This window comes from Eschrichtius robustus, chromosome 10 (genome assembly GCF_028021215.1).
Source record: "Eschrichtius robustus isolate mEscRob2 chromosome 10, mEscRob2.pri, whole genome shotgun sequence".
Classification (NCBI taxonomy): Eukaryota; Metazoa; Chordata; class Mammalia; order Artiodactyla; family Eschrichtiidae; genus Eschrichtius; species Eschrichtius robustus.
In genome coordinates, this window is record NC_090833.1 from 25,827,526 (window position 1) to 25,839,654 (window position 12,129).

Genomic DNA, 12,129 nt, shown 5'->3' on the forward strand with positions numbered 1-12,129 from the left:
CAGGTTTTTTTAAAAACTGTAAAATGGGGTTCACTTGTTAAACAAATATGTATTGAGCACCTACTATGGGCTGGCAAACTGCATTACATTCTGGAATAAGAATAAGTCAGCCAGGGCCCTTGTCCCTTGAAGCCTGCATTCTAGCACATCAGTGGCAGTGCCAACCTCAGAAAGTGCTCAGCACAGTATCTGATAGTCGTGATGTTAATTATTACTTTGAATGTCCCCGCTTCTTCTGATTCCTGGAGGGAGAACACGGCAGACCCTTCCAGTACTCCCAGGAAAGACAAGCTTAGAACTTTGCCAAGATTGTTTACCAGTATATAACTCTTCAGTGGTGAATTTGACTTTGAAACTCCCCGCTGTCCAACCTAAGTCTTGACTGGCTTATGAAGGGTCAAGGTCACTGTCTTTCTAGATCGGATACAGCCCAAAAAAGGCCTTTGCAAGTCATGGCACGAATCCAAGAAGTGTGATTCCCAAGTTAATTTATACCTGGCCCTACTTAAAACAGTGCCTTTGTGAGGTTTTAGGTGAGCTTGGTCCTTAGTTGTTGCATCTGCAGTGATGCTGGGATATCCGGTATAGGGGGGGGTGGGTAGAATTTTGGGAAAAAGCATTTTGGTCTTCAAACCAAGATACTGTATCATCTCCCAGTGTTGGGTACAACAGAACCAATTTCAAGCTTATCAAATGGGGATAACTATGTCAGGTTTCATTGCTAGAGTGGAGAAGCTAACACTGATGGTGCCTTTCACACCCAATGTCTCAGGGCTCACAACAGCTTTGTGAGGCAGGTACACTCATAGCCCCATTTCACAGACAAGGAAAGTAGAGGGCAGCTAGATGACATGCCCAAGTTCATCCAACTAGTAAGAGGCAGCACAGGGCCTGGAATCCAAATTCTTGGGTGGCAGTCCCAGCCATCTCCCCCTGAGTGTCTGCACTTTCATCCCAAGCTTTTCCTTCATCCCCCATAAGCCAATGAATTCTGTCAAGACCTCTCCTTCACTGAGTTGAAGCAAGAGGGGGCAAAGAATCAAACTCAGATAATGACACTCTAATCCACACTCACATAGACCAAAGATACTGTCTTGTCTTTAAAGAAACCCAAAGGAGTCTCTATTTTAATGGAAAACCGAGTTTGCTGAATGAAACACAGAACATTGAAATTCAACAGTTCAGTGTTTTCCATAAACACTTGACTCTGAAAGCTTTGTTGGGTAAGTGTAGCAATCCGAAAAATTCATCAGTAACTGACAACATAGACTGAGTGAGTCTCTGAATAGATTACCTTGTTGAATCTCTATTATGATGCTGGAAATTCCTCTAAGATTAGGTAACTATTCTAGGGCTTTCTCTTTCAAGAAGCTTCTGATCATCCCTTGATATAAGAAAAGCCTGTGTCTAGATTTGAGCTAGCAACTTTGAAAAATACATTAAGCACAATATGAGATATTTGAGGGCTGCCAGAAATTTATTTTGACCTTTTTTTTTTTTAAACACTGACACTGGCCATCCTCCCAGCACTCTTCCCACCAGCCAGTATATTAAAATTGATTAACAAACACAATGTTTGTGAGAAAGAGTGAACCGCAGGATAATCAAATGTATTGTTATTATTTTTTTAAAATCATTTCCTTGGCCAGGAGTACATAATGTCAAATTGGCAAAAATAACCTATCCTCTTGTCTGGCCCACAAACTGGGAAGAAAATTAAACACAGAATTGTTTGTTTCTTGTTTGCATTTCTCATGGTGTGAAACACTCATTTTCAAACGCTCAAAATCCCTACACTTTCCATACTGCAAAAATCTGACTTCCATTCTGATTTAAACCAGGGAACCATGTTTTCCTCAGAAGGGTGACATTGTACTGGTCTAAGAATCTGAGGTACAGAAACTTTTTTTTTCCTTCAGTTTTACTGAGATACAATTGCCATGCAGCCTATGGAGGCTTTTAAATTAAGGAGATAGCATCTTCCAGAGTATAATAATGTTTTGCTTCTCTTTTCAATGCTAATTTTCCCCGGGGAAATTCTTTACCAGGCCAGGAAAATTTGGTGAACCAAGTCAAGGAGAAAATTCCAGGAACAGGTTTCTCTGCTGATTTGCCTTCTTTGCTGATTCATTTACTTTAAAAGCTAGCTTTCTTTTCAAAAGCATATAGTATCAGGATTCTTCTTGTGGCCTTAAAAACAATCATAGTTGATAAAAGATGGTAAATGTTAGACCCTAATAATTTGTTAAGATTAATATTACTACTATGTATCTTACTCTTAAAAGATATTATGCTGTACTTAGACATTTAAAAATAAACAATCTAAAAAGAGATTTTGGTTTTTGTTTGTTTGTATCCTCTTAACATCTCAGAACAAGCTGAGGACACTGAAAAGCCCGAATTTAACATATTGCTGTCAGAATAGTTCAAGTCTTTAAGATAATCCCATTAGGTGTAGAATTTCTTTTTAAAGAATGTATGGGCCTCACAGTTTTGGTCTAAGAATGTAGCTTAAGTGATCAAACCTAAAGGTTCATGAAAAAGATTTTAATTAAATTTCTGAGAATTGATTTTTTAACGTCTGCGATTCATTCTCTGCTCTAAAAACTTCAAAACCCAATGTTTGGGTTTTGAAAGGCAATGGATTTGGCTCCAGAAAAGAGTGGACACTTTCTCTGTCTGGTTTTGGTTTGGCTTTCGGTTATTTTTGTTTGTGTTTTCTAGTTTGTTTTATTACAATGCCTTGGCCTGGGCTGTTCCCTCGCTTTTTGTCCAACTGTTTTGAGAGAACAGAATTACGAAGGACTTTATTTTCTGTCTCCTTCATAGAATTTTTTCAAAGAAGAGAAGTGGGTGGTAGAAGAGAAGGGACTGGAAAGCAGAGACAGTGAACTCTCCACCAGAGACAGACGTTACTGACGAGATAAGGGCAGGGCTCCCAGATGAATCCTTTCACCAAGGCAGCTTTGCTGGCTCCCTTCATGCTACAATGTATACTCGCTGGGCATTTGTCCTAAAGACGCCCCAGTAGAACAGGAGCCACAGACAAGTAAGCAGATAATTGTAGTCCGCTGGGTGAGTAGCGTAGAGCGAGTGGCCACATGGCTTTATTAGAGCTCAGAGGAAAGAAGATGAATCTAGACAGGGACTAACAGACCAAGGGACAATTAAGAGGGGCTCAGGAGTTTGAGGCCGTTGAGAGCCCGAGGGGAGAAAACAGAGGAGGAAAATGCACATTGTGTATTCAGAGACTTGAGAGAGCATCCAGCTGAAGTTGAGGGAGGGTGGGATCAGCGTCTGGAGCTGATCCTGTTAGTCTGTCTAGAGCCAGAGTAGGAAGAGTTTGGTATATCAGCCTAAGGAGTTTGGTTTTGCTCCTTTAGGCAAAGGGGAGCTGATGGAGGGCAGTTGGGCAGAAATGGAACTGTGGTGATTTGAACAAACTCGATTAGATCTGGCAGGGAAATTCCAGGGAGACTATGATTCTTTTTTTTGGCCACGCGGCATGTGGGATATCTTAGCTCCCTGACCAGGGATCCAACCCGAGTCCCCTGCAGTGGAAGCATGGAGTCTTAACCACTGGACCACCAGGGAAGTCCCTCCAGGGGGACTATGGGGGAGGTGGAAGAAGACGACAACAGTTTAGAGGCTTACAGCAGTAATTAAAAGCGATAAATGAGGAGGGCTTGAACCAAGGCAGCCCAACTTGATCGTAGGAAAAGGATAACAGATATTTAGGAATAGAAGTGGTTGAACTCTGCGGATGCCTGGATGCCCAGGTCAAAGAAAATGAGGCAGGAGTGGAGGGGAATCTAGGTTTCTAGCTTGGGAAGCTAGGAAGGGTGATGAAATAAGGTGGGGAAAATTATGGTACGAGTCTGAGTGGATTGAGGTTCTTGACCCAAAAGGGGATTAATGAGCATACAGGTGAGAGCGGAAAGGGAAGTCCTGCACTAAATACATTACTTGGATGATCCCATTTATAGTCCTCATTATTTTAAGCAGTAGATACTATTAATATCCCCATTTTGTAGAAGAAAAAACAGGGAAAGTGAGGTCAAGGAACTTGCCTAGCTAGAAAGCAGCAGAGCCAGAACACGAACCCAGGAAATCTAGTGTTACAGCCCACTTTCTTAACCTCTGCACGAGATTGAGGTGAAAAAGAGGCTGAGAGTTTACCAGGACATGGGAGTCACTCAGAGGCTGAGAAAAGCTCTGCCACCTTGAGAAAGCTGCAAGACCCTCTCCCAGTTATGTATCCGTAGGGATTTCATTTCAAAGTAATGGTTACTTAAAAGCATCTCTTGCTTTCACCTTCTGAAAAAGCAGCTTTTCCTGAGTTCTGTGGCATTTATGCACAGACACCAGGCCAGGGTGCTGCCAGGTACCCAGATCCAGTGTCCAATTCTCCCTGCAGAGTCCTTCCCTTGAAACATTAGGTAGCCTCTTCAATCTATCACACCCGTCCATGGCTCCACATTAACCCCTTGGCACTAATGGTTTCCATCACATCTTCTGCCAACTAATGCAATTTGTGCTGGAAAAAAAATCTATTTTATAACTCCAAGGACATTAATAATTAACTTCCATACCACAAAACTTGTAGTATCAGTTTGCTGAAATAAAGTCACCAGTAAGTATTTAATTCTGCTTTAAAGGGTGTCTTCCATTATTATTTCAGAGTGCAATTTAGTCATCAAACGTTTACTCAGTCTCATGTTTATAAATTATATAGGGCAGGGATTTAACTCTTCTGGACCTACCTGTTCTGAAGAGGAGAGGGAGGGTCATAACCCTGATGTCACACCGGGCACCTGCCTTGAAAGGAGATGATTTGTGAACTTGAAGTTCCTTACCTCTTTTAGAAATCTGGAGCAAATCTAGAGATTTCCCTTTATGATGCAATCAGAGGAATAACCAGAAAGTTGCCTGCCACAAAGAGGGACTGGCTTCCCTCCTCCAGAAAGCTGTTCGGAAACTACAAGTTGGTCTTTTTAATTGAGTTTCAGAATCTTCTCTTGATTATATGACACAATAATAGTGGTTTTCCAATTCATCTGTGTAATATTGTTTTTTCATTGTGGTGGTTACTTTTGTCGAAGGGGAAGGGCTACTGCCTTAGATAAATGGGAGAGAAGCAGAAAACTCTTCATGCACTGGCTACCTAAATAGGAAATTCCAAGTCCTGACAAACATTTACATCATGAAGGTGATGGCTGCCAATCAAGGCTTATCCAAGTTCAATGCAGTTTAGGAACCCTGGCCTTGATGGTAAAGTGGATAACTTCTCCATGCAATCCTCAAGTCCTAGTATCCCAAGAAACGTTTGCCATCACAATGAAAGGAACAGCGGGAGGAGGTAGCAGGTATCTTTCTTTCTTGGTTCCTCCTTTTGAAAAGGGCAGTATTTTCAGACTTAAAGTAACTGGCTGGCTCCTATGGGGTGGGGTTGAAACCCTCCAGGCCGCGGGAGGAGGTTCGGGGGGGGGGGTTCCTGCCAAAGCATGACCTTCCCCCAGCTGCAGGATCTCGCAGCCATTGGCCAAAGCCGGGCTGGAGGATGGAAGTCATCCTCAAGGGCTTCCAACTCTCCGGACTGAGCGGGATTCCTGGCCTTGGCATAAAGGGTCGAGTGGATTCATTCGGGGAGCGATGCATTCCAAGAATGCTTCTGTGGTTGGCAACGAGTGGAAAAATCAAGGATAACAAATATTCTGAGAAAACCTAATAGGTACCAGGATCGCAGGACTCAAACAAACAAGGTGACAACGACTTAAAGTACGAGGTAACTGGATCTCGATGAGGGTGAGCGCACACTGCCCAGGGCAGGGGCTTCGATCCTTTTCCCGGCCCGCCTCCTACCTTTTCTCTCCTGGGCTGACACCCGGACGCGAGCGGCCGCGTTTACTGACAAGGGGGCTCGGTGGAGAGGGCGGGCGGAGCCCTGTGCTCGCCTGAATCCAAACAAAACACCTCGCAAGCCTACGTTTAGAAAGCGATACCGAACACCACACTCACGTTTAAAAAAAAAAAAAAACGGCGCTGTTCGCAGAGAAGATGAGAACGAAAACATTTCCCGGCTGGAAAATTACTGATCACAAACTAAGGGGGAGTGGGGGAGGGGAGGCAGTTACAAGACTGAAATAACGACCGCCGTTTCCTCTTCTCTACCCTGTGGGCAGGCACGGCTGCCGCGAGCTCCGTGTGCCCTTTTCGGGAATCGGGGTCCCAGCGCACCGTTCCACTTTCTGGCACGGGGACACTTTCCAGCTAAGTCCCTTTCGGTGGGTTTGACCGCTCAGAGCCTAAGCCAAGGGAGAGAGTTGCCGTTTGACCTTTACCTCGCCATTTCACCTCTCTCTGACTCAGTTTTCTCATCCATAAAGTGGAAAGGAGAGCTGTGTGCCTTGCAAAGTGCTTTGAGATTCCACCTTGAAAGGTGTCCCCACGCCTCACGCCCTTCTCCTCTCCCCCAACCTCACAAAGTGAATCTTGAGCCCTTTCACTCCCTTCCTCGCTCCTTCAAATATCAAAACTGTAGTTCCATTTCCAATTCCGGCCTCTTTCCGCCCTTTCCAGGCGGGGAACACCCCTCCGGCCTTCTCAGGCTCCCGCTCCACGCAGCGCTGGGCACCCGCCTCCTCTCTGTTCCCCCACCCCCATCCGGCAGAAGAGCCCGCGAAGAACCGTGCGAGGCAAGGCCAAGCGCCTGCACTGGAGCTCGGGCCCTAGAGCCGTGGTCCTGAGTGCGTATAAGAGGGACCCGGGCTGGAGGAGTCACGCGGATAATCGCGCTCTTCTCTAGAGCGCAGACAGCTCGACGAGCGCGTCCCGGGACGGGGGTGGGGGCGCGTTACCGTCCCCCTTCGCCCCTACCGGCCTTCTCGACCGTGGGCTTCGAACCCAAGGAGCCGCCCGTGGCGACACCGACCGTCCTGGTCTCGCGGCGACCAGACCCGCGCCCCGTACCCAGAGCCCCACGCCGGGCCCGCTGCCGCCACCGCCGCCGGCGTCAGCGCGGCTCCTGCCCGCCAGCTGCCGGGCTGGCGTCACAGCCCGCCGGGCCCCGCCCGCGCCCCTCCCTCCTCCCCGCCCCCACGTGCGCCGAATTTGTTTATTTAGCTGCCACGGCAACGCGCGGGGGGGCCGCGGGGGGGAGGAGAGAAGAAAGGGAGGGGGCGGGGCCTGGCGACGGGCCCCAGCACACAGCGGGTAGGAGGCGGGGGGGAGGGCGGGAGCCAAGAAGTTATAAGTAAGGAGCGCGCCGGCGGGCGCCGGCAGTTCCCCGGCCCGAGAGAACGAGCGCGGCTGCGGGCGCGCGGGGAGCAGAGGCGGTGGCGGGCGGCGGCGGCACCGGGAGCCGCCAAGTGCCCCTCCCCGCCCCTCCGGCCCCCCACCCAGCTACCCGCCCGCGGCCAGCGCCCATGGCCGCGAGCGCCCCGCGCAGCCCCCCGGACTCCGCGCCCCGCGCCGCCGCCCAGTCCGCAGATCCGCGCCACCGCGGCCAGTCTCACCTGGCGGCGCCGCCCGCCAGCCACCCCGGCCACAACCCCAGCGCCCACGGCGATAGCCGCGGCGACCGCGACAGCGGTGGCGGACGCTGCTGAGTCGAAGAGAGCGCCACCCGGCCACCGGACCTACTTTTACTCGCCTTGCTGATTGTCTGTTTTTATGAGTTTACAACTTTTCTAAGAACTTTTGTATACAAAGGAACTTTTTTTAAACACATCTCCCTTTTATATTTAATCCAAAGAAGAAGGATCTCGGGCAATTTGGGGTTTTTGGTTTTGGCTTCGTTTCTAAGTCTTTTTTTCCCCCTCTTCGTTGGCTTTGGGGTTCGGGTACCCCACTGCTTCGGACTCCCGAGGATCTTCTGGGGCCCCACATTAATGAGGTAGGTGCGGCGCGGGGCGCAGGGAGGGGTGAGGGCCGGTGGGACGCGCCGGAGTGGCAGTCGAGAGTGGCCCCTGACTCCTGCCTCTGTGCTCCCCACCCGGCCCGCAGGCAGCCACCTGGCGAGTCTGACATGGCTGTCAGCGACGCACTGCTCCCGTCCTTCTCCACGTTCGCGTCCGGCCCGGCGGGAAGGGAGAAGACACTGCGTCCAGCAGGTGCCCCGAATAACGTGAGTGTTGCTCCGGGCCTTTGGGATCCTCCGGTGGGCTTCTGTGGGTGGGGTGGGGACGGGCGGAGCCCTGGGGTCACCGAGAACCACCGGACGACGGGGAGGAGTGGCCACCGCACGGGCTCCGCAGCCTTCCCGGGATGGCTTCCGCGCCCTTGTCTCAGCTGTACATGCGTGTGGTCCCGACGCTGTGGAGCGGCCGGGGGTGCACACCGGGTCCGCACATATCCCGGAGCGTGCAAGCGGCAGGGCGGGAGGTGTCTGTGTACCCAGACGCTGGCTGGGCCAGAGTGAGCTTGGCGCGTAGGCGTCCCCCTGGCGAGGGCGCACCGAGAGAGCCTCGGTGTCCCAATTCCGGGGCGGCGGGAGCGTCCCCAGGATCTGGCGGGGGAGGGACCCAGGCTGGCGAGCCGCGGCGCTGGCTAACACGCAATCGGGCCGACACAACATAACATCCTCCATATCGACGCACTGCCTCTCCTCGGACCCGGGTGTGGGCCATGACTGCAGCGCTGGCACCCGTAGTCCCCGGGCGCTTCCTGCCTGCCCAGTCCCCGTGTCTAGGCGGTGTAGGCGCGGCGGGCCCACCACTACATTGGGTGGCGGTCAGGGACAGCACTGACGGTCTCTCTCGCGTCCCGTCCCCGCAGCGCTGGCGGGAGGAGCTCTCCCACATGAAGCGACTTCCCCCGGTGCTTCCCGGCCGCCCCTACGACCTGGCAGCGGCGACCGTGGCCACCGACCTGGAGAGTGGCGGAGTCGGCGCGGCTTGCGGCAGCAGCAACCCGGCTCTCTTACCCCGGAGGGAGACGGAGGAGTTCAATGATCTCCTGGACCTGGACTTTATCCTCTCCAACTCGCTGTCCCATCAGGAGTCAGTGGCCGCCACCGTGTCCTCGTCGGCATCAGCCTCGTCCTCGTCCTCCCCGTCGAGCAGCGGTCCTGCCAGTGCGCCCTCCACCTGCAGTTTCAGCTATCCAATCCGGGCCGGGGGCGACCCGGGCGTGGCGCCGGGCAGTACGGGCGGCGGCCTCCTCTACGGCCGGGAGTCTGCACCCCCTCCGACAGCTCCCTTCAACCTGGCGGACATCAACGACGTGAGCCCCTCCGGCGGCTTCGTGGCCGAGCTCCTGCGGCCCGAATTGGACCCAGTGTACATTCCGCCGCAGCAGCCGCAGCCGCCAGGTGGCGGGCTGATGGGCAAGTTTGTGTTGAAGGCGTCGCTGAGTGCCCCTGGCAGCGAGTACGGCAGCCCGTCGGTCATCAGTGTTAGCAAAGGCAGCCCGGACGGCAGCCACCCGGTGGTGGTGGCGCCCTACAGCGGCGGGCCGCCGCGCATGTGCCCCAAGATCAAGCAAGAGGCTGTCTCTTCGTGTACCGTCGGTCGGTCCCTAGATGCCCACTTAGGCACTGGACCCCCTCTCAGCAATGGCCACCGGCCGCCTGCGCACGACTTTCCCTTGGGGCGGCAGCTCCCCAGCAGGACTACCCCGACCCTGGGTGCCGAGGAACTGCTGAGCAGCAGGGACTGTCATCCTGCCCTGCCGCTACCCCCGGGCTTCCATCCCCACCCGGGGCCCAACTACCCTCCCTTCCTCCCCGACCAGTTGCAGCCGCAGGTCCCACCGCTCCATTACCAAGGTCAGTTCCAGGGATTCATATTTGGGGCTGGGGAGCCCTGCCCCGGCGGGACACACGGGATGACGCTGACCCCACCTTCTTCACCCCTAGAGCTCATGCCACCCGGTTCCTGCATGCCGGAGGAGCCCAAGCCAAAGAGGGGGAGAAGGTCGTGGCCCCGGAAAAGGACGGCCACTCACACTTGTGATTACGCAGGCTGCGGCAAAACTTACACGAAGAGTTCTCATCTCAAGGCACACCTGCGAACCCACACAGGTAGGAGGCCAGAAGCCGCGGAAAGGAGGGGGGCTGGTGTCCAGCCTCATCGGCTGACTACGGACACTCCTCAGGGCCTCCCTTGGGATGTGGGGCGCAGTCTATCTCCTCCATCTCCTGGATCACAGGACAGAAAGCAAACCGGCGCCTACTATTTTGCTCAGGAGCCTTTTGCTGGGCGGATGGTATCAGTGCTTGAAAATGCAGTTTTGTTAGGCCTTTGAAAGGCAGGGAGATTCCAGGCTGCATGTGGGCCTCTTCTAGCTTGAGCAAACCATTGCCCTTGTAATCAAGAAATTATACTTTGCAAAAAAAAAAAAAAAAAAGAAAAGAAAAGAAATTATACTTCGCAGTGCAAAAACATGGTATTTTTTTAAATCAGTTTTTTGTTTTCTAGGCTATTTTTATTGATTTTTTTCCTTTCCCAGTTTCACCCCTCCCCCTTTCTAGTCTTAACAGTTAGATTTTATTTAAATCCCAAGGACTTAATGGTTAGGCTTGCTGAGATTCTGGTTTAAGATTGTCACCGCAGAGAATTTGTTTGTGGATGTAAGTAGGTATATAAGGTCACTAAGGCATAGCAGTCATGAATAATGTTGGTACAGGAAAAGTAGCCTCCTGTCACTTTTTAGAACCAATTATAGTGGGACAGGATATTACTTATTTGGACTAGGAGAAGCACTATAGCAGCCATAATTTCTAAATTCATTTCCTCCGCAGCGATATCTTAGCTCAGAAGAATGAAAACACGTTAGTCCAACAGAAGTATAGGTTTAAGTGGTCTTTGTTTTCTGTGATAAGGTATCTAACTTCCCCTAAAAAAAAAACAAGAGCAAGAAATTTCTATATTCCTGCTTTACGATCTAAAGTTTAATCTGGCCTTAAGAGGTATAAAGACGTTCCTGGATCCTTTCGGAATGGGGTGCTTGGGGAGTTGGTTGAATGTTTGGCCTCTAGCTTAAAAAAATGGCCAGTTCTTAATTCTTTCACAATCGCTTCCAGTGGCTTTATTTTCCTTTTCCAGGTGAGAAACCTTACCACTGTGACTGGGACGGCTGTGGGTGGAAGTTCGCCCGCTCAGATGAACTCACCAGGCACTACCGCAAACACACCGGGCACCGCCCCTTCCAGTGCCAGAAGTGCGACCGGGCATTTTCGAGGTCGGACCACCTCGCCTTACACATGAAGAGGCACTTTTAAATCCCCAAACAGTGGATATGACCCACACTGCCAGACGAGCATTCAGTATTTTTTACCTTTCACACTGTCTTCCCGGTGAGGGGAAGAACGCAGCTGGAAAGCACTACAATCATGGTCAAGTTCCCAACAAGTCAACTTATGAATGGATAATCAGGAGACCTGAGGAAACCAAATGACAAAGAACAGATGGGGTCTGTGACTGGATCTTCTATCATTCCAATTCTAAATCCAACTTGAATATATATTCCTGGACTTACAAAACGCCAAGGGGGTGACTGGAAGTTGTGGATATCAGGGTATAAATTAGATCCGTGAGTTGGGGGGAGGGGAAGACCAGAATCCCTTGAATTGTTTCGATGCAATATAAGCATAAAGATCACCTTGTATTCTCTTTGCCTTCTAAAAGCCATTATTACGATCTTAGAAGAAGAGGAAGAAATTCAGGTACAGAAAATGTGTTTTAATAGCCTAAACGATGGTGCTTGGTGAGTCTTGGTTCTAAAGGTACCAAATGAGGCCAAAGTTCTCAAACTGCTGCATACTTTGACAAGGAAAATCTATTTTTGTCTTCCGATCTACATTTATGACCTAAGTCAGGTAAATACACCTGGTTTACTTTAACCTTTTTATGCAGACAGTCTGTTATGCACTGTGGTTTCAGATGTGCAATAATTTGTACAATGGTTTATTCCCAAGTATGCCTTAAGCAGAACAAATGTTTTTTTCTATATAGTTCCTTGCCTTAATAAATATGTAATATAAATTTAAGCAAACTTCTATTTTGTATATTTGTAAACTACAAAGTAAAAAAATGAACATTTTGTGGAGTTTGTATTTTGCATACTCAAGGTGAGAATTAAGTTTTAAATAAACCTATAATATTTTATCTGAACACTGTTTTTGGTTTT

The 12,129-nt window shown here is 50.3% G+C and overlaps 1 protein-coding gene across 6 annotated transcripts; it reads left to right on the forward strand.

Annotated features, from left to right (window-relative positions):
- The first annotated feature begins 7,282 nt into the window (after positions 1 to 7,282).
- On the forward strand, positions 7,283 to 11,612 carry KLF4 (KLF transcription factor 4). 6 transcript variants are annotated; one of them, XM_068552941.1, is made up of 5 exons: positions 7,283 to 7,894; positions 8,005 to 8,125; positions 8,776 to 9,766; positions 9,857 to 10,021; positions 11,046 to 11,612. In XM_068552941.1, the coding sequence occupies exons 1-5, from the start codon at positions 7,890 to 7,892 to the stop codon at positions 11,219 to 11,221; spliced, it is 1,458 nt and encodes a 485-aa protein (XP_068409042.1). In that variant the 5' UTR covers positions 7,283 to 7,889; the 3' UTR covers positions 11,222 to 11,612. The 6 variants fall into 6 exon arrangements, with proteins under 6 accessions (XP_068409042.1, XP_068409039.1, XP_068409037.1 ...); XM_068552938.1 differs by having other exon boundaries at positions 8,776 to 10,021; XM_068552936.1 differs by lacking the exon at positions 11,046 to 11,612 and having other exon boundaries at positions 8,776 to 11,003.
- Positions 11,613 to 12,129: the final 517 nt, after the last annotated feature.